At 43.7% G+C, this 25,087-nt stretch overlaps 1 protein-coding gene across 1 annotated transcript; it reads left to right on the forward strand.

Moving 5' to 3' along the window:
* The first annotated feature begins 9,413 nt into the window (after positions 1 to 9,413).
* LOC128407559 (sulfhydryl oxidase 1-like) lies at positions 9,414 to 24,839 on the forward strand. The gene is made up of 12 exons (XM_053376063.1): positions 9,414 to 9,734; positions 11,316 to 11,416; positions 12,713 to 12,761; positions 13,750 to 13,855; positions 14,344 to 14,425; positions 15,331 to 15,476; positions 16,390 to 16,524; positions 17,325 to 17,454; positions 20,001 to 20,123; positions 21,431 to 21,575; positions 22,440 to 22,595; positions 24,001 to 24,839. Exons 1-12 carry the CDS (start codon positions 9,470 to 9,472, stop codon positions 24,156 to 24,158), a joined length of 1,596 nt encoding a protein of 531 aa, XP_053232038.1. The 5' UTR covers positions 9,414 to 9,469; the 3' UTR covers positions 24,159 to 24,839.
* Positions 24,840 to 25,087: the final 248 nt, after the last annotated feature.

A 25,087-nucleotide genomic window follows, 5' to 3' on the forward strand; every position in this document is an offset into this window, starting at 1 on the left:
AAATGATGCCTTTTTGCATTCCTAGTTCAGCCCTGATGGCCTAGTTGGTCTTTGCAGCAGCTTAAAAACTAAATTTGCAATCCTGCACACACTTATGTGGGAGTGCGCACCACTGAACACAGTGTGACTTCCTTCTGAGTAAATGTGCAAAGGGCTCAGGCGGGAGCACCGTTTTCTTGTAAGAACATGAACTTTCATAGGTTGTGTCAGATAATGAAATGTATTTAACAACAAGTATGCATGACCAGTTGTTTGAATCTTAAAAGTGTCTTGGTGAAATGTCCATCTTAAAATGATATACCTTTGTTCCATCATGTTTTATAATGAGAAAATTATCTACAGTTGCTGTTGGGAGTGAGATTGCATTTCATCCCATTGGATGTTATTTTATATCTGGGAGCTTACAGGTTTGCCAGACAGAAAAGGTTTTTGTTTGTTTGTTTGTTTGTTTGTTTTGAGAATGCTTGCAAAAACTTGCCTTTTTCTTTCTATCTTTCTTTAGACTTTTTTGTCAATTAAAATAGCAATTCTCTGTTATCCAGGACTCATATCCCTGGTTATATGTGTTTTGTCTGAGCATTAATGCTGCAATTTGGGGGGGGGGGCAAGACTTGGGATGCAAAAGAACTTTTAGAAATTGTAAATGGAGCCATGATCCAAAACCAGCCGCTGAATCATTTGTTCTTCATTAATTTGGCAGCTGAAACCTTCAGAAATAAATAAAAACACAGTGAGCTCCTTCAGAGCAGAATTTCAGCTTACTGCATCTGTATGCAGTGTTGAGAAGAAATTGAAAGGAGCCTGTCCAATTGGGTACATATGGGAATAATCTGGTGCTGTGATGGAAAGCAAAATCTCATCAAATTACAAGAAATTCTATTTTGGCTTTGATCATTTTTACAGTGTGGGGAAGCTATTTTCTGTTACCTGTTTTTTTTAAAAAAACAAAAACAGAGACAATACATTATTTTCACAGAACAGCTTGCCAATTTTGTACCTCTCTATTTCAGTCTTTGATCTTTTTCAGATCTTAATGTTGAATAATTGGCATAACCATTATCAATATCTTTCAATAAAGTGCAATTAAGAAACCGAGCCTCTTCCAAGCCTTAGAAAACAAGGCCCATGATGCTGTTCAAAGCAATCTTAGGCATGAATGTCTACACAGAAGTAAATCCCATTGAGTTAAATGGAACTTACTCCCAAGGAAATGCAAATATGATTGGTCTTGAGCTCAATGGGGCTTACTTTTGAGTAGACATATACAGGATTGTGCTGCTTGTCCCATTGATCTCATTGGCAGAGATGTAAGCATATGCTCAACTCACCTAATGAAAAGTGCTTTCCTTTGGCTAAATTTTGCTGCACGCTTCTTGGAGAAGCCTTTCCCTTCATTAATTCTCTACAGAAGGAAAACCTGATAAATATAAATACTGGGCATAGACAAGGAAGAAATGCAAAGGAAAGGAACTGAAGGACTAACAGTGTACTCCTGTTCCCAAGTAATTTAGATGAATAGCAGTAAGAATGCAAACCAAACCCTTATGGTAGAGCACAAAATTAGCTAGTATAGCAAAGTTATGCCATTGTTGTTAACAGCACTGTTTACTGGAGTGACCCTGGGATGAAGGATGCCTTCCATCAATGGGACAATGTCAACGCCAAGCGAAGAAGTATTATAATTATATTCACCCCAGTTCTCTGAGTGGTGAGAAGTTCCAGGGCTACTTACCCAGATTTAGTTTCCTTTGGAAAGAGGTCACCGGGTACTTATGGTTTATAGTGTTTTTGCTAGTTATAAATATGCTGTCCAGGGCTGATGAGAGTTGCAGTCCTAAAGCTCAGGTTGGCAACCCGACTACAGTACTGTGATGGAACATCAACAGATAATGAGACCGAGCCTTCTATGGATATTAATTGCCCAGATGACAATGTCTGGCAAAACTCTTGCACATCTGTAGCCCAATCTGGTGTGCTGAAAGATCAGTCCACTTTTGGAAGTTTTGGAAGAGAAGACTCCAAGATGTACTTTGACATGGAGGGAGAATACCACATGGACAGCAGAACCATTTTGCTCATAGGTCATGTGCTGGCACAATTCATCCCATCTATTCTGTTTGCAGCCAGATAGTTTGTTTACACCTTTTCCCTCACTTCAGTTTCTTCCTCACATTATAGCTATCAAAAGACATGTCACTGATTCAAGGAGGATGCCTGTCCAATGTAATGTAGAAAAAACAGATAATGAAATGTATTTAACAACAAGCATGTAAGATCAGTTATATGAATACACAAACCTGTATGTTTTCCTATACAGTGGTACCTCAGGTTACATACGCTTCAGGTTACAGACTCTGCTAACCCAGAAATCGTGCTTCAGGTTAAGAACTTTGCTTCAGGATGAGAACAGAAATCGTGCTCTGGCGGCGCGGCGGCAGCAGGAGGCCCCATTAGCTAAAGTGGTGCTTCAGGTTAAGAACAGTTTCAGGTTAAGAACGGACCTCCGGAACGAATTAAGTACTTAACCCGAGGTACCACTGTATCCAGTTCTTTATCTGGGACCCAGGAAGCTGCCTTATCCCAAGTAAAATCATTGTTCCATCTAGTTATAAACCACTGAGAGGAAGTGGTTCAGTGGTTTGTGGTCGCAGACAGTCAAAGACCTCTTACTACTTCTGCCGTATTGTCCCTCTCTAGCATAGGAGCCAACTCCTAGGGGCCAAGGGGTTTTCGCCCCCCAATAAAATATTTGAGGTGCCCCCCCAAAAGTTGATGGTCATTGCCATTCAAATGGTGTCCATGCACCATGTCATGTGATCGATTATGCAGGACAGGGCTTACTCCCCCCCCTTTTATTATGTAAATTGGCACCACTGATCTCCAGCATCCTACAGCTACCCAATCAGCATGAAAGGGGAACTTTTTAGCAACTGAGAAGAAATCTTCTCTCCCTATGTTCAGATGGGAGCCAATCAGAGTGAAAGGAGTCAAGTCAGCCACTGAAGATCAGCTTCTAGGGTCACCCTGGAGAAGGCATGCGAGAAGAACACACAAGGTGCCTCGGTTTCAAGTGAATGGTGTGCAAGTTCTGTGACATACAATGGGGACTTAAGCAAAACACATCTTAAGTTACTCTGAAAGAAGATATTGCAGCACTCCAAATCACTTGCCCATTTACATGCTCATAAAATTGTAGATCTAGCTGAAAGGTAACACAGAGAGATCAGTGCATTGATCAGTGAAACACATACCTAATTACTATTATTATTGTAAATTTATAAAAATTATTGTATAATCTTCAAAGGGAGCATAGATGTGAGGGAATGTGCCTGTGACTATCAAGGAGGGAAACTGGTCCTTGTGAATTTACTGCTACAGTATGGGGTATATACATTTTGTTAAATAAAGAAATAGTTCAGTACAGTGGTACCTCGGGTTACATATGCTTCAGGTTACATACGCTTCAGGTTACAGACTCCGCTAACCCAGAAATATTACCTCGGGTTAAGAACTTTGCTTCAGGATGAGAACAGAAATCGTGCTCCGGTGGTGTGGCAGCAGCAGGAGGCCCCATTAGCTAAAGTGGTGCTTCAGGTTAAGAACAGTTTCAGGTTAAGAACAGACCTCCAGAACGAATTAAGTTCTTAACCCGAGGTACCACTGTATTGTTTATCCTGTAATGAACTACAGAAATCTTTCCCAGCCCTACCTGAAGATGCCAAGCATTGAACCTGGGAGCAGTAACACGCAAAGCATAAAGGAGACTTGATCAGTCAAAGCAAGTCCTCCACCTCTGAGCCACAGCTCTCTCTCTCTGGCCCTTTCCTCAGAAGGGTTCTCTATGCTTCTGATATGATAGTGCATTTTCCATTTCTTTGCTGCTATATTTATGCTGGAAGTACACATCAAATCAATTCTTCTTTGATGCAGCGGAGCATCTGCACTCATGGCTCATTAAACAATTTCCCCCTCTCTGGGCCTATGAAGCTGCATTGCAGTTACTCTCCTCGTGGGTCTCCACTTTTCTTCCACCGGCAATTGGGTTTGTCACATACTAAAGCAGAGGAAGGGACAATGCACTGCAAAGATGTGTTATTGTTTTATATACATCTTGTTCTGTGGAATGCTTTTCCAGTGGAATCCAGCCAGTGCTTTCTATTTTAATCCTTCAGGGCCATCTGAAAACATTTCTGTGCTGCCAAGCTTATGCAGGCAATTAAGAAAACTTCTTTCTGTAGCAGTTCATTGATGATCTCTTAAATTTTCACCTGGATTCTATTGTATGTTTCTATTCTATTCTATTCTAATGTGGTTGATGTAAAGTGCTTTGATTTTTTTATGGTATAGTGGCATATAAATACTTTGGTAACTAAATAGGTACAAGCAAAGTAAAAGCAGGGCTCAGCTACCTGTGGGAACAGAAAATGTCTATCTTGATATCCACTTCTAATATGTTAAGCAATACCTCAAACCAGCTGTTTTGCATTGGCTGTAGGAAAGGAGCATGTAGGATATAATATAGCTCTAAGGTGCAAAAACAGGAGTACTTTATGGGAGCAACAAAATGTTATCTAGCCAAAGATGAAGGTGAAGAAGAGGTTTTGCCCTCTCCCCCCCCAAAAAATAGGTGTCCTCAGATGGTTTGGGTAATTTGTTTTAAGTATAGAAACTGAGAGTGTTCTATAGGTTCCCTGTTAAGTTGTGGGTGAACATATCAGACGACACAGCGATTCTCCAAACAGCTCTTGTTTATTCACAGGTCAGAAAAGAACTGAACTGAAGGGTTCAGCCAGCCTGCTTATATAGAGCTCCAGTACAATGTAACTGTAACAACTTTCTGTAACTATCCAATCACTGAACGTCACTTTCAATCCCTTATTTGCATATGTGGACCTGAGTAAAAACTATCTACAGTATCCCCCTGCTGGCCCAGGATGAGAACTTCAGTACATAACATTCCCCATCACTGGTTTAGCCTTTCATACGGAACCCCATTAAATTTCAAGGGCACTTTCTACATAGGGAAGTAAAGCACTACTGTTATAAGTCAACACCCAAACTCAATCTCCTGCTTCGTATTCGAATTCAACTATCTGGGAATTACATTCCATCATAGGCTTCTCTGGTCCACATACTGTGCAACTGCGGTGAATGCCAGTAAGATGTCTATGCAGGCCATAATGCGTTTTTTCATAATAAGAGATAATTCGCATATCCCTTCTGCCCTTAAGGTCTTCAATGCCAAAATTATAGCTCAGTTGCTCTATGGTATTCCAGTCTGGCTGCCAGGGTTTACCCAGTTGGTAGAATGAGTGCAGACAGCTTTCCTCTTCAAGATTTTTACTGTCCCACACTGTGTACCCTATGCAGCCTTGTGTCTAGAGGGAGATCAACACAAGGTAGAGACTGTCACCTGGGCGAGATTTTGTCTATGCTGGCTAAACATCTGCCTTACATCAGATAAAGATCCTCTCCTCAGCAAAGTTTAGTTAGACCCCTTTCTTTCCCCCAGGGCTACAACAGTTTAACAAGAAGGTACAGTAACTCAGACTGTCAGTGGAACTTTTGTGATCAATGTCCCTACCATCTGCCAAGGCTATAATAAAAACTAGGTTGTGGGATATTGAACGCCAAGAACTAACAGTAGCAGCAGAGAAAACATGTTCCCCTCTTTATTTTCAACTTTCTTGGGCACATGAAACTAACCACAATTACCTTGAAGTTCTGCTTAACCCTCAAGAAGGAAGGGCATTTTCGCTGGCCAGGTTTCATTCAAATCCATCAAACCTCCTTTGGGGAAGGTTCTCAGGCAGGGTGGAAGGAGAAAGAACTTGCCCATGTGAAGACCACCTGCTGGAAACCCTTACACACATGGTTCTTAATTGTAAACCATATGCTGATCTCCGCCAGCAATTTCTAGATCAACTCTGTATCCCCAAATGGAAACCAGAGTTGGAGCTCATACATTTTCTATTACTGGGGAATGACCAGGAGCTCACCAAGTTAGTGGCTAAATATCCCTATTTGGTTTTTTGTCGTCGAAATACACTGCAGACATCTGATCTCCCTGGAGACCAAGAGATGTGACGATAGACTGCTCTGCCTCCTTTCTTTTAGCAAATGTTTTGTGCCACTGGGGAAGTGGTCATTCTGTATTGATTTGTTTTGGATGTTTGTATGTGATGCCAATAAAAGGTTTGATGATGATTAATCTCCTGCTTACTTGTAACCCTAGTGAACTTTGAGACAATAGTGCAGGATCTTCATTTACAGCAAAATTAAAATTCATTGGTATGAAAGATAAGAATGAACAAACCATTTTTTAAAGGACTGGAATTGCTGCTGACATTTCAGCTAAGCCACGGTGTGCTCTTTTGCTGCTGTCAATCAGGTGTATAACTGTGACCTCCTCATCCATGTTATCCAGTGAAACAGTAAAGAACAAACAACATTTTGGGGGGGGCAAAGATTTTCTGGCTGCTGCATTTACCTGAGCAAGGCAGCACAAATGAGCAAATCTTTACGAAAGATTGTCAAGAGTTGCTGGGGCTTGAACTGGAAGGCTTTTGAGTTTGTGTGCAGCTACCCTGTGTACCAGGTGAGCAACTAAATTGCATGTTGCAATATTTGCACAAGCAGTTCAGTAGCCTTAGGATGTGACTTGGCTCTGTCCATCTAGGCTGGCTATTGGATTCTCTGGGACAGAAAGGACTTTCAGAGGGCTTCCTCTTCCAGTAAAGTCTTGTTTGAACAACAAGAGCTTTCCATTCCTGTATCTGTTGGTTGGACTTCAGTTCTGGGTTGATCCTTCCTCTTCTGTCCTAACTTCTGCCTTGTGCTACCCACATAACCTGGTTCACCCTGGTCTGCTGTACCTTGCCCATTGGTGACAAAGATCAAGCACCCATGATTTCCCAGAAATAAATGTAATTTCAACTTCCTGTCCTGTTTCAGGAAAATACATTGCACATGTGTTTTATTAGTATCCCATTCTGTTTTATATTATGATAAATGATTATTAGGCATAACATTTAATGCACTGCTTATAAAGTTTTTATTAAGCAAGGATGGAGGAATACGAATTACTATACAGTGGTACCTCAGGTTAAGTACTTAATTCGTTCCGGAGGTTCGTTCTTAACCTGAAACTGTTGTTAACCTGAAGCACCACTTTAGCTAATGGGGCCTCTTGCTGCCACCGTGCCGCTGGAGCACGATTTCTGTTCTCATCCTGAAGCAAAGTTCTTAACCCCAAGCATTATTTCTGGGTTAGCGGAGTCTGTAACCTGAAGCGTATGCAACCCGAGGTACCACTGTATTGTTGAAAGCCGTCATTTGTAATGGGAATCTGATAAGATAAAAGCAACATGCAGGCTGATGGAGCAACTCTCCCTTGTCAGCACCACAAGCAGGCATACAGCAGGACAGCCCCAAAGCTGCCCCACTGAGGTCCCCAGTGATGCCATACCCATACAATCTCCCAAGATGTTAAGTTGCTCTGCTGCAGTTCAGATGCTCAGTTGCTCTGTTTCCACACCAGTCACAGATTTGGAAGAAAAAGGAAGGCTTTGTGTGTGAGAGAGGTTTCAGATTTAGAGGGATGCTGATTTAACCCAACCCCCAGATCCTTCAGAAGATGAAAGTTCTCATGAATTTGAAATATTACAATATGAGGCCGATCCCTATGGGGAGGAATAAGAGTCAGCGTAGGGGACAAGGCGATCAGTGGTTGCTTGCCATGATAGCTATGTTGTACCTAGTGTTGGAGGCAGTATTCATCTGGATGCTTATGGGAATCAACAAGTGGGCAATGTTTCTTGTGGTGGTGTTCATTAAGGATTGGGCAGGTGTATAGTAAAACAAAGAACTATACAGTGGTACCTCGGGTTACAGATGCTTCAGGTTACAGACGCTTCAGGTTACAGACTCTGCTAACCCAGAAATAGTACTTCGGGTTAAGAACTTTGCTTCAGGATGAGAACAGAAATCGTGCTCTGGCGGCACGGCGGCAGCAGGAGACCCCATTAGCTAAAGTGGTACCTCAGGTTAAGAACAGTTTCAGGTTAAGAACAGATCTCCAGAACGAATTAAGTTCTTAACCCGAAGTACCACTGTAATCCAATAAGCTTTCTTTAACTCCTAACTCTCTCTGACTGTCCTGATCTCTAGCTCCTGATTCAATCAGTGCTGAAATACTTCAGGGGCTGGACTGAAGCCAACGTTATCTGCCAACAGGAGTTGCAAAAGCGGTCAGATACCTTGACTCTGTGTCAAGTTGCATGTGCCAGAATCCATTCTTTTTTATGGGAAACCATGAGAGAACATTGGTTCAGAATAGGTCACATCATCAATGGTTGGTAGTGGGTAATGAATGTGTTATAGTACTCTGTTCAAAGGTTAGGGTTGATACAAATGCACAGCTTGCCACACGCTGTCCATATGCTGTCCATATCCTGGGCATTTTTCTTTTCTCTTTACATGCTGTTTCCCACAATACAGGTGTTGTATCCTGGGAGCTCCTTCATTACGTTGCACATTCTGTTTATTGCAATGTCCTGACTGTTGAACAGCATGCACCTGTGTCTCTTGTGTTGCTTAAAAAGGTAAAGGTACCCCTGCCCGTACGGGCCAGTCTTGACAGACTCTAGGGTTGTGCGCTCATCTCACTCTATAGGCCGGGAGCCAGCGCTGTCCGGAGACACTTCCGGGTCACGTGGCCAGCGTGACAAGCTGCATCTGGCGAGCCAGCGCAGCACACAGAACGCCGTTTACCTTCCCGCTATAAAGCGGTACCTATTTATCTACTTGCACCCGGAGGTGCTTTCGAACTGCTAGGTTGGCAGGCGCTGGGACAGAACGACGGGAGCTCACCCCGCCGCGGGGATTCGAACTGCCAACCATGCGATTGGCAAGTCCTAGGCGCTGAGGTTTTACCCACAGCGCCACCCGCGTCCTCAACTTAGGCCAACAGAATTGCATACTTCTTGCCATGGGCATAGCCAGGAGTTTTGTTGGGGAGGGGGGAAGCCTTTTATTAGAGGGGCAGAACCTCAGTTTGCTATGTATTTTTATTGATGGGGGAGAAGCTGTCCCTCCCTGCCCCCCCCCAGCTACGTCCATGCTTCTTGCCCTTTGTCTCCAATAAGGTAATAGAACAACTTTACTTAGTTTCTCCTCCTCTCCCTCCCTTTGAGCGGGAAGCGGCGTCGCGCCGAGTTTGCTTTCGACGCCCTGGGCAAACAACGTCGGGGACACTGGCACAGAAGCCCTCCAATTCCGGGACTGGATGGAGTCGCAGAGGATCCACCCCATCGTGCGCCCTCCAAAGTCTGGAGGGTGGGCATGATGGAGGGGGGGTCTGGGGGCGGGCCTGGTGGATTCCATTAAAAGCACCTCGCTCTCCCCCGCTGCACACCCAGCAGTGTGCGCGCCTCTCTCCCTCCCAACGACCCAGATCTTGCTGCTCGTCATGCCGAGGCGTCTCCCCCGAGTCGGGCCAGGGCTGCCCGCTTGCCTGGTCCTCCTGGCCGCCGCCTGCCTCTTCTCCCCGCCGTCGCAGGCCTGCGGCGTCTCTCGCTACGGACCCCACGACCCCGTGGTGGAGCTGCAGCCGGACACGCTGCAAAGCCTCTTCTTTTCTCGCAGCGCCTGGGTTGTCCAGTTTTACGCGCGCTGGTCTGCCGCCTCCGCCGCCTTCGCCCCCACGTGGCGAGCGCTCGCCCAGGATATAAAGGGTAGGACAAGCCGGGCTAATTGTGCTGCCGGGATACCTGTCTCTCACACACCCCTTCACCGTCAGATTTGGCGTTGGTGGCTGGTGAATGTGACGGAAGGACCCTCTGTGCATGCTCAGAGATTTTCTTTCCCTTGAACAGTCGCATTGCGCGCTGTTCAAGGCAGAATTATCAGGGCGTCGAGGCTGCCCCTCCAACTTATTTAGAGAAAGCCCATGTCATGCTCAGAGAGAGCGGCTACTGCTGCATCTTAAGGGACAGGAGCTCGTGCATTCCCCCTTCTCTGCTCAACCCTCGAGACACCAGCCAGCTCTCTGCCTTGAGTTAAAGCTCCGTGGCGCTCCCATGGTATTTCCCGCTTGAACCACCCTATCTCTTGCTTCTTCCATTTGAGTAGGTGGTCTCTGAATGCCAGCAGACAGTGGCCATGCCCACTTTGACAACCCCCTGCCCCATAGAACATGGGTCGGTGTGGCCCTTGAGGCAAAAAAGGCTAGATACCCCAGCTAATGGGACACGGGTGGCGCTGTGGGTTAAACCACAGAGCCTAAGACTTGCTGATCAGAAGGTCGGCGGTTCGAATCCCCACAACGGGGTGAGCTCCCGTTGCTCGGTCCCTGCTCCTGCCAACCTAGCAGTTTGAAAGCACGTCAAAGTGCAAGTAGATAAATAGGTACCGCTCTGGCAGGAAGGTAAACGGCATTTCCGTGCGCTGCTCTGGTTCGCCAGAAGCGGCTTAGTCATGCTGGCCACATGACCCGGAAGCTGTACGCCGGCTCCCTCAGCCAATAAAGTGAGATGAGCGCCGCGACCCCAGAGTCAGCCACGACTGGACCTAATGGTCAGGGGTCCCTTTACCCCAGCTAATGCCTCTTATTTTGCACTGTACATCACCTTGTAAGGCATTGGAGACAACTCCTAGGGGCCGAGGGGTCTTTGCCACCCCAAATAAAATATTTGAGGGTGCCACACCCCCAAGTTGATGGTCATTCAAATGGTATGTGTGCACCATGTCTTAGGTTTGATACGCTGAGTGGGGCTTATCTCCCCTCCCCCCATTTTTAATTCAAATTGGCAGCACCCTTGATGTAGATGTCAGCCTTCATCTCTGCAGGTGCATGCACCCCTTCTTTACTCGTCCTGTCTCCAAGGCCTTTTTTTTTAGGGGAAGAACTGTAGCTCAGCAGCTGAGGCCTTGGCATGCAGAAGGGTCTAGTTCAATCCCCAGAAACTCCAGGTATCAAGGGAGAGACCCCAGTCTGAAATCCTGGACAGCTGCTACCAGTCTGAGTAGGCGATACTGAGCTAGGTGGCCCAACGGTCTGACTGAGTAGAAGACAGATTCTTATGTTTCTATGTTCTTTCTCTTTCACATTCCACCCTCTGGCCCTTTCATCCCCTTGTTCTTTGGAACACTCACTCTTTCCAATCTCCTTTCTTTGACTGTGGTGTTTGTGTGTGCTATGTTTAAAAGCTGATGCGTTCATTGAGTGCTGTTAACTTTGCGTTCTATGATAGATTAAGCAGCCATCCCCTATTAAATCTTTTCCCCATCCCATATGGCTTTATCTGCCTTTTCAGACTGGAGACCTACTTTGAAGCTGGGTGTGATAGATTGTGGCAAGATGTGCAATGAGAAAATGTGTTCAGACTTTGAAGTCACCGCATACCCAACTGTGAAGGTAATGGTAATGTGAAAATTTGGAGGGCGTAGTTTGATGAGATCCACCTGATTTTTGTTTTGTTTTTTGGGGGGGCAGGCGTTCTTCTTTTTTAAGTGTAGTATAAAGGTAAAGGGACCCCTGACCATTAGGTCCAGTTGTGGCCGACTCTGGGGTTGCGGGACTCATCTCGCTTTATTGGCCAAGGGAGCCGGCGTACAGCTTCCGGGTCATGTGGCCAGCATGACTAAGCCGCTTCTGGCAAACCAGAGCAGCACACGGAAATGCCGTTTACCTTCCCGTCGGAGCTGTACCTGTTTATTTACTTGCACTTTGACATGCTTTCAAACTGCTAGGTTGGCAGGAGCAGGGATCGAGCAATGGGAGCTCACCCCGTCGTGGGGATTTGAACCACTGACCTTCTGATTGGCAAGTCCTAGGCTCTGTGGTTTAACCCACAGCGCCACCCGTGTCCCACAAATGTAGTATATACAACACCATAATTACAATTCCAGTGTTCCTATACTGGCTTTCTCCTTTTTCATATCTCTGTATTTCCTTCAAAATCTGTTGAAATCCTTATAAAGATAATGAGCAATAGTCTTAAATTGTAACAAAAGTTAATCACTTTGTCATTTTCATAATGTTAGCTCTGTTTCAGCCTATGGTGAAGTTATGACAACACTGTGAGGATGCCTTTTGATTGATTTTCTTGTTTTCCCATAACATTTTGCAAAAGGCAAATGTATTCATTTATACACCCACACCTTCCTGGGTCATTCATTTATTGTAGATAACCTTCTGCTGCACTCTGAAGACCAGAGGTCTAACTTATTTACTGGCAGCAGTAGCACTGGGACCCACTGTCCCTATGCTTTCCATATGGAAGAGAGAGCAGGTAGCAGACGATCAAGGAGGAAGTGGTGTCGCTGCTCTTCTTGGGTTCCTAGGGTCCTTGACACTACCATTCCCTGACCCTGGCCCTGTACATTCCTTATGGATGTGCAACATTCACAACTGCTATGTACATATTGCAATATGCAGCAATAACAAATAGAAAGCAATATAAGGAAAGAAGAGAGGAAGAAGATGAGGCCGCCAGAGCAATCCAGTCAATCACCACCAGAAGAATCCAGCAGCACCAAAATGTCCAAAAATGACTTCATCCTCCTTGCCAGATCTTCTAAACAGATGGGTGCAATCCCCAACTTGCAACCTTGTGCTTAGGCAGTATGGTGCGTACCCTACGTACTGTAGCAGACTTGGAATATATGATGCCCAAAGCAAAACCTGACTCTCTGGTTTGTTTCCTTCCAGTTTTTAAAGCCATTCTCTACATATGCTGGCGATGGCATAAAGCTTGAAGGTATGTATCCTGAAATTGATTCTAAACCTCACATAATTATTGAATCTAGAGCTCTCACTGCTGAAATGAGGGCCAGAGGTTAATTTGCTAGGCTGCGACTAGCTGGAGGGAGAACTGAGCTTCTTGCTCCCTCCTCCCCATTCTCCACCCAGATGAAACAGATGGTCATGGCCTTACAGAGCCATGGTTGTCCAAGGTGGAGGGTGGTTATCAGTGCAAATGGCTAGGACAGACACAATCTCTCTGGCTTTACCCACTTTTTCTCTTTTTGTGATGTTTCACATTTAGTGAGCAATTAAAATAACCTGCCACTCTTCTGACAATCAGCAGCTTGGAGTTCACACTCCTGTATGGGAATATATTAGCAAACTGGAAATTCATGCACACTGCACAAATATTTATATATGTTAAGATAAGACATGGGAATATATGTTCTGGTCCTGAAGGCAAGATGAACTTGACGTCCTGATATGTGTTTTAGAACCAAAATAGGCACACACAACCTACAACCCAATACCCATAAAGAAGGTGAGGTCAGAGTGGTTTCCAGACTATATTTTAGGGATGGTTTGTTTTTTGTAAAAAAAAACCAGCACTATTTTTCTCAGAGTTTCTGTTCCAAAGCAACCTTAAAACATGGCTGTGTACTCAAGCTTTGGGAAATTCTTAGTGTTCAGCTTGGGATTTTTAAAGATGCTGCTGTGCAGGGTTTGTTTTTTTACTTGTGAATAGTGATTTTATTGTTTAATGGGTTTGTTTAAAAAATGTTCTTTGCCCTGAGATTTTGAGATGAAGATTAGGATATAAATATTTATAAATAAAGTTTAAAGGCCAAAGGGAAGCTCACATTCAAAATGTGTTAGAAATTGGATCTGGCTTGCAAGCAGCCTTTGCTGGCACATGGCATCTGTTTGTGGGTGGTGTTTGGGTTGGAGAATGCACAATGACTGTCCTCAGAGTTATGACCAGCCTTTCCCTCCCCTCATAGAAATTAAGGATGACCCTCAGAGCCTGAGGGAAGACATAATCACCTTTGCAGAGAGTCATCTAACTAGTTGGTGGTCCCCTGACGCCCCACTGTTGGCTCCACTCAGGTAACTATTTTAGGCATCTTTAAATCCATTTCTTCACAAAATATGTTAAGAAGTCAGGTATTTATTGTCATCAGTCCCATGCTATGGAATACTCTTCCAGCAGAAATTGGGCAAGCATATTTACTATTGACTTTCAGGCTTGGCAGATCTTTTATGCAGACAGTTGTTTACATTTCTTGATTAGCCAATCATTGGTGATGTGTTATGTTTTATTGAATTTTTGGTACATTGCCTTGATATTTTACACAGGTTGGCAGTATATAAATGCCTTTATACATAAATTTAAAAAAGACATTTTAATTTTCTAATCTCCCACAGTGTCACATGTCAATATGCCAAATCCAGTTACGTCAAGGGATCAGTGCGTGATTTATGCCCATGAATAACTGTTGAACTATTGGGAGGACCAGTATTTGCATGAAAAGAATGTTCATGTGGGACTTTCTCCAAATTTTGTTTAACATGCTATTCTCTTTGTTATTTTACAGTACAACAGAATTTGTTGACTCCATTCAGGGAAGGAAGGTGGCCCTGATATTCGAGGGGGAGGACTCCTTTTTGGGCAGAGAGGTGAATTTTAATTGGTTGATTAAAAACAGTGTTGGATAGAGCAGATCTAGATCTGTGTGATTCACAATAGATCAGCAAAGTTTTTGGACTCTGGGTAGTTCAACAATATCAGCAACAAGATGACCCCAAATTATACTGCTGGATGAAGAAAGATTAGGGTAACTGGGAATGAATTATGGAATTATGACCATGAGGTTTTTTAAGTTCTGATACTCAAAATAAAAGAATTATGAGTCCAAAATTTATCTCCAGTTGGTGGATCTCAAGGGTTTTGTGAAAAACAAAGTAAACCCCCTTTTGCCTGAAGTCTGTGTACCCTGGATACAAGCCTGATACTAGGCTTGTAAATATGTTAGACTTGCATGTTGCATAACTCTGTAAATAAGTCACCAGCTAGAGACAAGCAACTTTTACTCACATTAATTGTAGGATTGTTATAGGATTAAAATGCCTTCAGTTTCAATGAGAAGTTAAGAAACTTGCAGATTTACTTTACAAAGGCCACTTGGGTGGCACGCACACACACAAAAAGGGCAGCTGTAGATTAAGGTTCTTGCCTAAACTTCTACACAGTGTAAGCAGTTAATACTTTTTATAGTTCTGTGTGAGGAAAGGTTAACTGGTCCATCTTGGGCTTTCTCTGGGAGAAAAGGGCATAGACACTGTCTTCTGCTGTTTCTGCCCTTCCACACCCTCAGCTGTTTGTAAAGGAACCATCTGAGGCATGCGCGTTATCCAGAGCAGCACCATCTTCAATGAAGTAGGTACTAAGACTCTGTTGAGGTGCAGCAGAAATGATCTGATCACTTGGTAGACAAGCATTAAGAGGAGGAAAGGGAGACGGTTTGCTTGTGAATCTAAAAGAGCAACTCCATTTGTAATGCAATGTGCACTTCTGATCTTAGGTCATATTGGACATGGCCCAGTATGAAAACATTGTTGTGAGGAGAGTATTGAAGAGCAATGCGGAGCTAGTGGCTAGATGCAAGGTCACCACCTTCCCTTCTGGCTTCCTGTATTCAAGCAAAGGCTCTTGCACACCCATCCCTCTGTGAGTTGCTGCTGGTATCCATAATCAACATACATATATGAGCTGCTTTTGCATAACAGTGTTCATGGTGCTTGTGTATATGATTTATAAGCTACATTCCTTCAAACCCCCATTGAGCAATTACTTATGTCTTCCTATTACACAGCCTGTGAACTCTGGGAATTGTTGATTTGTGAAGGGAATAGGGGTCTCCAATGACTCTCTGCACCATTCACAAACTACAGCTCCCAGGATTCTTTCGGGGGGAAGCCATGGCAGTTTTAAATGGTATAATACTGTTTTAAATGCATAGTGCAGAAGGGGCCTGTGTGTCTTGAGTTCTAAACTAAAAGAACCTAAATTCCATCATCTGAAGGAATTCAGTGGCCACTAAAGTTCAGCCACTAAAATCAATGATGTGCATCAGGAATTTTTGCAGGGGAAATACATGGTCCATATCATACTGCATATGCTGAATTGCATGTCAAATTGCAACCTGACAGGATCTGCTCTAGCCCTATAATTCTGCACAATTCAGTTTTTAGATAATGGGTGGTATACCTCATTCTGGGAGCAGATTTGGGCTTCCTTAAGACAAAATCCGAAACATTTTTGGCAGTGGTGCTGGAGATGTGTAGCTGTGTGCATAGGTGCATGTTGATGCTACACAATGGAGTGCCCTGCACTGTTTCTCTCTTGCATACCTTGAATGGGGTTGAACAGGTTTTATGGCAGCTGAACTGAAGAGGCTGCATGAAATGGGTTAGAACAAGGATGCCCACATGGTGACCTGCAGTTGCAACTGGAGTCAAACCCCCAACAGCCTCAGCATGGCCCATGGCATTGTAGCAAAGGGAGACCTCCTGCATCAGAAGGTCAGAATTGCCTGCCATCTTAGAGTAGAGTCTCCTCTCATATTTTACTTCCTTCACAGGGCAAACAATTCAAGATCCTTCTACACAGACTTCCTGCGGACACTACCTGGGGTCCAGAGAGAAATCATTGGCACTTCTAAGCCACCAATAGCAGAAACAAAGGCTACCCCTGACTCCTGGGAGGTAGCAGACAGGTAAGAAGCAAGAGCCATTTTAGTAGCCTCCCCTTTCTTCTGTTCTCACTGCATTTATGTAACACTGGTCATCCTTGACACTTGGTGAGCATTCAGTAGCTGATCAGGCACAGCTTTGGGAGCAGAAGGGAAGAAGGCCTTCTACTGAAGATGACTCTGTTAGTCCCTGAGCAGCAACCTGAGTTGTGGTCCAGGTGGTGCCAAAGTGGGCCCTGATTTGGTTCTTCAGAAGCCAGTTCCTGATTCCTGCAGGGTAGATCAGGAGTGGTATAGATTTCTAGGTAACTTCCAATAGATGGGCAAGGACTTCTGACTCCCAGCAGCAAAACCCAAATGCTCTCTTTACCATAAATGATGCTACGGAAATAGAAAAAAAGCTTAAGGAAACCAGGAACGGATTGTTCTGTGGAAGGGATGTGAACTCCATTCTGCTCTGGTCAGAGGCATACTAGGCTCCCTTGTGTCCTTGGCAAGGAGCTGCATTGGCGCCCCACCCCCTGTCCCTTGCGCCCTTGCCAAAGGAGCCAAGACAGAGTGGAGAGGTGCAATTTTTGCATCTCCCTAGGCCTGTGCCCTTGGCAGGGACCAACCTAGTCAACCCCTAGGTACGCCTCTGGCTCTGGTGCTCAAAAAACCAAATTTCAGGCCTAAAAATTCCTTAGGGTGTCTTTTGCACTAGGCTCCAGTTGATTCATCTCTGGTAAAAACACAGATGACCTCTGAAGTCTGCCCTCTTGTGATATAGATGATATGGCTGCTTCAATGATGAGGTTATCTTTCCACCCTCTTATCTGTCACAGGACACAGCTGTGCATGGCTGACCTGGAGTATGCGGTGCTTTGCAGCCTGCACAGAATTGAAGTAAGTTTAGCCAACTTCACTGAAGAGAGGCTCTCTGCATTGAAGCAGTATGTGCATATACTGGCCAAGGTAAGTTTTCTACATACAGTATATCCAGGCTTCTCTATTGTTGGTATAGTAGCGACTCCGTTTTTGAATGTTTTGCGAGATCTTTTAATTTTCTTTTGGGCTCTCTCATTTTCAAAAGTTCTCTGTGAGCGATTACTTGGTCCTTTGGGGCAGTAAATAAAAACTATGCTTGTCACATTTTATTTTATTTTTAAGCTATGTTTTCAGGAGGAAAACAGTTCCTGAAGTAGGCTGGTGGTGGCTTTTAGACATGGTCAAGTTTAAAACTTAACTGTGTAAGATTGTTCTTTTGCATTCCTGCATAATTTTGGCCTAGCCTTGTGATATTCCCTTAGCTAAAGGCAGATTTGTTTGAGAGGGGAAGTGGCGTTTATGTTTGAAACTCTGCAGTGGACGGTATCAGCAAGCAAACTTTTCCTAGTGTTGCTCTACACACAATTAAAACAAGCCAATTTCCCCGTTTCCTCTCCATCTGTTGTCCCACTCAGTCCATCCCCTGGTCAACCTGTCATTCCTCCAGTTCCCTTTCCCTCCCCCTCCCCCCCTCTCTCTCTCTCTGTCTTTCTGTCTTTCTGTCTTTCTGTCTGCCTGTCAGCAACCACATGCAGAATATAAATATCATAAATCTATCAGAGTTCCATCTCAGACTCAGAGTTTCCTACTTGGAAAAAAATCCAATTTTGAGAGTTTGTACCTGAAGTTGGATGTAAGGCTTTGAAGGAAGACATGGTGTGAATAGTAGAATGGTTCCTGCATACAATCTAGCAGTGGGGTTCCTCCCCCCCCAAAAAAAAGTTAATACTAGGAAGAGAATACAAAAGAACTATGGGAGTTTGGGCTAGACTAGAGAACAGTTTCCTGCTTGGTATGCTACTTAGACTGTTTGAAATGTGAGTCAGCATTCTAGAGGGAAGGCCTTAAACTACCTCCTCTGAAACAACGTGGTTTGATTAAAGGGAAGAGTTGTTGGGAACTTTAGAAGGGATTGTGAGCCTGTTCCTGGTTGTGGGCTGAGATCACAGAGCTATTGACTGAGTTGCCTGGAAAAAAATCACTAGGCAAAGAAATGGATTGCTGCTCTTCAGAGAAGGCTCCGTGAGCTCCTAATCCATCTTGAGCACGCTGAGCTTGCAAATCTGAGCAAATTAACCTGCAGAGAGAAGGAGAGAGAACAGAGGAAGAATAGCTCAGGTGGAGGTGTCTGTCTGCTGAACTACTGAAGAGAAAGCTGCATCGTGACACTGGAGTGGTTTTAACACTCTGTATTGTATCCCCATGCTGTGATGGCAAGCCATGTTTCAGATTGATTGATCTACTTAGAAGCTTTGAGCATCCAGGCTACTGAGCAACTGCCTGAATTACTGCAGCTGCTCACTTGCCAGAGACACCTGGAGGGAAAGAAAGGGTCCCTACTGCTCTAACGTAATTCTTCTTTGCTTAATGTGATGAATTAAACATATGGTTGATGCTATGCTTCTGGTGTGTGGGTTGCATGGCAAGGTGCCTGATTAAAAAAAAACCAACAGGGTTGGTGAGAATAACCCCTTGCAATGTATGAACCAAGTATTTGGGTAAAGCATGGAAGAAAGGACTGAATCTCTGGTTGTATTGTCTACCTTGCTTTGCCTGAGCAGACAGAGGTGCTCTTGGACCTCGTGTTGGAGATATCCAACTTTTGGTGCCAGGAGAGTCTTAACAGGAGTGAGGAAGGGCCATAGCTTAGCGCTAGAGCATCTGCTTTGCATGCAAAAGGTGCCAGGTTCAATCCCCAGCAACATTTATTTATTTAATTAATAATGGTGGGGGCATGACACTTTCAGCACCACGGACCACTGTATCATCCTGGGTTACCTCAGGTTACCTCAGGTGCCTTGTGTTTCTACCTGGAAGGTAGATTCCAAAAGGTGGTATTGGTGGAATAGTTAAATCCAAGGACTTAATCTGCTTTCTGATAATAGCAGCTCAAGACGGCTGATTGCTTAACCTTGGCTCCTTTGTAGCGGGAACAGGATTCCTGGTTCATACAATGTGTCAAACTGACATTAATTTAAAGTTAAATTGTGCCTTTGATCTCCTAGTACATACACCTACCTGGGTACAAGGGGAGTTTGGGGTTTGGAAAGAAAGAAAGAAAAACTAAGATTCTCAAGTACCTGAACTCTGTGTCCAGCCAAATTCTCCCTTGAGTGCAAGTGCATTGGAACTTCCAATTTGCTCTCTCATGCCCCTCCCCTGTCTGCCCAAGTGGGTTGGTAGAACCCCGAGAGCACATTGTAGGGGCAGGGGGCAAAGAGAGGAAGTCAAATTATGCAGGTTGACATCCTTGCTCTTTGGGGATGACTTGGTGGTGTACAACACAGTACTTTGTTTTTACATAGCCCTGCAGTATGTACACAGCTCAGCGAACAGCCTACAGAGCTTCACACACACACACACACACACACACACACACACACACACACACACCACTTTTCATTCAGTTCCATCACAGGTAGAAGTTTACTGGGCTCCTCTTATTAATCTTGTTTCCTATTGCTTTGTTTCAGTATTTTCCTGAGCGCTCTGCGGTCCACAACTACCTTCACAAACTGGAAGTGTGGCAGGAGTCCAACTTGTCAATAAATATTTCGCGGGATGAATGGATAGAAGCTTTAAAGGCTGCAAAAGAGGTACATGAACTAAACAAGGAGATTCTTTCCAGCCAAGTTGTGTCTATGGCATCTCTTCCCCCAACCCCATTTTCCAGAATTTCTAACTGAGTAGCTTTTAAACGTTTATCTTCAGAGAACTTTCCCCACACCACCATGTGCCAAGAAACTTCTATATCCTTGCTGTGGAATGTCCTCTGCAAGGTACAGGGGTTCTTGGGGGAATGTTCAATGGCAGCAGAAGCCTGTTTTGGACACATCTCCCATCTCAGCCAGCATAGTCAATCGTTAGGGATGATGGGAGTTGTAGTTGAAGGCACCAAATTGGCTTCACGTTCATGTGTGTCAGGTCCTGACCATCACTGAGACCATCACTGCCTGGACTGAGAGAAACATAGATTGTACCCAAAGAATATCTTCATAGACTTAGCTTATTCTAGTTGAGAAATATGTGGAGAGCTGTTCAATCTTCTAATTTTTTTTAATTCATCTTACTTATAGACACAAACAAAAATAAAAACCAGAGAAAAATGTTGTGGTGTCAAAATTTAAAGGATGGAAATTATATCCTGTGGGATGTGTGGGAAATTGCAGAGGCTAAAATAATTACACACAAAATTTGATGAATGAGAGAAATAGAGAAACTAGGAGATTTTATCTGAATTAGAATGATATGCATTCTCTGCCCCGCCCCATCACGTCTTCGACAGCTGCAAAAATGTGGAAATGACAAGAAAAAGAACAATAATACAAAATAAGGCAGTGAAAATAGCTACTTTCTCATACCTACTCCTGTAGTTGAATTGTTGCTTTTGGTTGTGTACATAGTCTTTTCCCCTTCCACAGGTTACCCTGTAAATTAAAAAGAAGGAATATAGATACGATTTAGCTACAAATATTATAAATGAGATTTTTCACTTTAAAGAACACACACACACACACACACACACACAGCATTATGCCCACGAACCACAAGTTAAGTGATCAACAGTGGCATTTATAATTTCTTTCCTTTTCGTTTTGATGCTTCAACAAGAACTGCTCAGTCGACATAATATATTGGAAGGCAGAAGAAAGGGCTAATGTTATGCATATTCTTTCCCTCTTCTTTCTGTTCTCTTCAGGATATTTTTCTTTTTTGCATCAGATTTCTTGACTCAACAATAAAAGCAAGAAAAAAACAATGTGCCAAGTGACACACACACAGAGAGAGAGAGAGAGAGAGAGAGAGAGAGAGAGAGAGAGAGAGAGAGGGAAGATGAGGAGTGATGACAAAGCTCACCCTCCACTATACTATTACATTAAAAGAGCTTCCTCATGCTTTTCAGGGTCTGAATGCCAGCTTTCCAGAGACTCCACACTGCGTGGGATGTCAAGGAAACATACCTGGGTTCGAAAGTTATTTATGCTCTCTCCGGATTATCTTCCACCTGCTGGCAGTGCAGGAAGCACTGAAAAGTGATGGGGCAAACCGTAAGCAAAGTTCCTTCTGTTTGGTTTTCCATATTGAAGCTCTAGCTAACCTCCAGGTACTGTTTGAGCTGTGGCAGCAGAGAGTGGCAAACCTGCAGCCTGTAGGGTAGATCAGACTCACAGAACCACTCCTAGTGGCCCACCAACCCTTTACCAAAATTGGGGAAGAGGAAAGCCCTCTTCTTATCTTGAAAAAGGGTCTCTGGTACTGTGCCATTACAACAAGCGGGGAAGGGGATCTGCCAGACACATGGCCTCCCCTCAGCCCTATTATTGCTTACCCAGAGGGGGGGGAAGGAGGTGGCAGAGAGGTCAGTGTGGTTGTGGGCACAGCAGAGGGAGCGTCCAATGGGCTTCTGCTGCTGTACTCCTACTGCACCAGGCTCCCATTGCCTTGTCCCTCCAGGTAAGCTCATGGCTGAAGGGAGGCCAGGTGCATGGCTCTGCCTCTTTTCCCTTCAGCCTAACAGAAATATTGTCCAGAATGGCAGGCAGGGAAAAGGTTCTGCAGTCATTTCCCTTGTGCTTCCCTCAGCTACAAAAAATAGTGTTTGGCAGTGTGGTGTGGACAATGCAGAAGTGAATTGATACAGAAATGAAGTACGTAACTGCTGAAGTCAACCATTGCTGTTCAAGAGTAGAGGTGGAAAAGCACTCACCACACATCTTGTTGCTCTTCTTATCTGCAGTGGCTGCAAAGTATTTGTCCTTGAGGAAAGTAAAGAGCCTGTTTCTGAATTCACCTTGCGAGGCCTAAGATGTTTTGTATGTGTGGTCAAGCCAATTTCCTCCACCACCACCTTACTGATCTGTGGTTCTCATGGTGACATCCTTGCCCTTTCTCTCTGTTCTGCCTTCCCTTAGCATCATCAGAAGTCTTTCCTGCAGCAAGAGAATTCATGACAAACTTCTATTTTTACTCACCGGCCGCAAAGCGCTTTGCAAGTTTGCCAGCAGAATTCATCACCGAAGTGAAGGACCAAGATGAGGCTATTTTTCAGCTGTGGTCAACCTTTACAGGTACGTCAAGCACCTCTGTTGTTTTCATTTCAGCAGCAGTTGAAGATATACCTCTTGAACTCAGGCTTTGGGGTTTTCTTTTTAGTGACTGTTTACAACATTCCCCTTTGTTTATCTTTTTTAGTTGCCTCCATCTGCCTCTGTTGCTTTGTTTTTAATATAATTACATATTGGACTTACTTAATGACAAAAATTAGTCTCTAGAGGTTGTAGCCAATGTTAATTCTACTCAGAGTAGACCATTGAAATTAATGGACCTAAGTTAATCATGTCCTTGAATAAAGGAGGGAGAAAGTAAAAGAAGGGCAAGATATTGAGTCACAGGTTTTATTGCTGCTGTCAGCATCTGTAGCCTCTGGAGAAACTGAGATCTTGGAAAGATAAACTAGAAAGGAGACTTATAAAGAATTGCTGAAAATATGAACCTACACTAATGCAGCTCTTCATAGAAACATAAACTTTCCATAGTTAAGATGTGTTTAAAGATATTAAATGTTCTTAACAACAGAGTCATCTTGATAATTAATCATTATTGACTCTCTCGGTTTGAAACAGTTACAAAATCTGACTGAAAAATGTGTACGTTTGCAGCAAAAGTCTTTGCCCATGTCTATTCTTCCTGGTTTCCTGTCTTCTCTTATAGCAACTCTTTCAGATTTTCCTTTAAGACTTTATCTCTCCTGTAATTTATTCAGGTACTTTTGCATATCATTGATGTCCTTTATGTTTGCAACAACTTGCTATGTATATATTCTTTAGATAGAAGGGTTATCCAAGAATACCCTACTTAAATTTCTCTCAGAATTTAATAGGTTTAATTTTTGCCTTGTTTTTACAGTATCAAAACCTGACTAGAGTTTTGTACACACTGTACAGAACTGCACTGCAAACCAGTTAAAATCTGAGTGTTGGCAGCTATCATTTTATTTACATCATTCTCTCTCTCTTCAAAATCAGATTTCTTCAAACTTTGTAAACTATGTCTCTGACTTGTGGCCCATCAGATGTGGACTAGAACTTGCATCATCCCTGGCTATTGTCTGTGCACGCCAGGGCTGATGGGAAGTGGAATCCAACAACATGTGGAGGGCCACAGGTTTCCCATCCCTATTTTTTTTTAAAAGGAAAGCAAACTCTTTCATTTGAAGAGTGCCACTCATCCACATAGTACAGGGGTGTCCAAACTTTTTTCAAAGAGGGCAAGATTTGATTGAAGTTGTTGTTGTTGTTGAGCTTTTTTTTAGGGATTTGACGGAGCAGATTACGCCCCCAGGCCAGACTTTAAACATACCAAACATAGTTTTACAAACAATTCAGTTTCAAGCAGTTTCAACTACAGAAGAATGTCCTTTTGTGCTTTGTGGTGGTAACATATTGAACTTCACTTTTGCTTTACATTGCATAGGTGCTGAAAGCAAGGACGACGAAATTCCCAGGACCCTGTGGCCTCCCCAAGACTTGTGTCCATCATGCAGTGAAATCGCAAATGAGAAAATTATGTGGAAAAAGGCAGCTGTTTTGAACTTCCTCAAGAAATATTTCTCAATGGACAACATTTCCTAGGGCTTCCCAAACCAACTCCTCAATGCTACCTTCAAACCAAAACCACACATAAACAAATTTACTCACACATAAACCATCCAAAGAAACAGGATACATATTGCTTGATTCCCTAAATGATAGAAGGCACTGACTACTGCACTTTTGGACTGCTGCTTTTACCTGAGCAAGGCAGCAAAAATAAGCAGACCTTCACAGAAGATCATCAAGAGCTGCTGAGGCTTTTGAGTTGGTGTGCAGCTACCTTGTGTGGCTGGTGAGCAACTAAACTGCATGCTGCAATATTTGCATAAGCAGTTCAGTAGCCTCAGGTTGTGACCTCCCTGTGTCCATCTAGGACAGAGCTTCACAACATGTAAGCATGTGTGTGCTTAGCCTTTGCACATCTATACAAAAGTATAAATTGTCAAGTGAGAAGTTGGCCACTTACTTCCACATGAACCTGCCCAGTGGTGAATAAAATATTCTGACGTTAATTGATGGGCATCTCTGTCATCTGAGATCCATTAGGTTCTGGTGATCAAGGAAACAGCCTTTTTAGTTATGCTGACACCACAGGCTAGAGAGAGTTCTTAAATTTTATAGTCTCTCCTTGGGAGCAGTTAGCTGGAAGCATTCTGATCACATATGGAGACATTTTACAGTCCTCCTCCAAGAATCAGAGGACAAAATATAACAACAACAGTAATAGTATTTTTTTTATTTGTATGCTGCCCATCTGACTGGGTTGCCCCAGCCACTCTGGGCGGCTCCCAACAGAATATTAAAAACACAATAAAATATCAAACATTAAAACCTTTCTTAAACAAGGCTGCTTTCAGGTGTCTTCTAAAAGTCAGATAGTTGTTTATTTCCTTGGCATCTGATGGGGGGCTATTCTACAGGGTAGGTGCCACTACCAAGAAGGCCCTCTGCCTAGTTTTTGTATATGT

The sequence above is a fragment of the Podarcis raffonei genome, chromosome 2, assembly GCF_027172205.1.
Source record: "Podarcis raffonei isolate rPodRaf1 chromosome 2, rPodRaf1.pri, whole genome shotgun sequence".
NCBI lineage: Eukaryota > Metazoa > Chordata > Lepidosauria > Squamata > Lacertidae > Podarcis > Podarcis raffonei.

Bases quoted from the DNA above. Each gene is read 5' to 3' on its own strand.
- LOC128407559 (XM_053376063.1), top strand. From the start codon at position 9,470: ATGCCGAGGCGTCTCCCCCGAGTCGGGCCAGGGCTGCCCGCTTGCCTG. The intron at 9,735-11,315 runs GTAGGACAAGCC...CTGCCTTTTCAG, and splicing joins GCTCGCCCAGGATATAAAGG to ACTGGAGACCTACTTTGAAG. The intron at 17,455-20,000 runs GTAAGTTTTCTA...GCTTTGTTTCAG, and splicing joins ATGTGCATATACTGGCCAAG to TATTTTCCTGAGCGCTCTGC.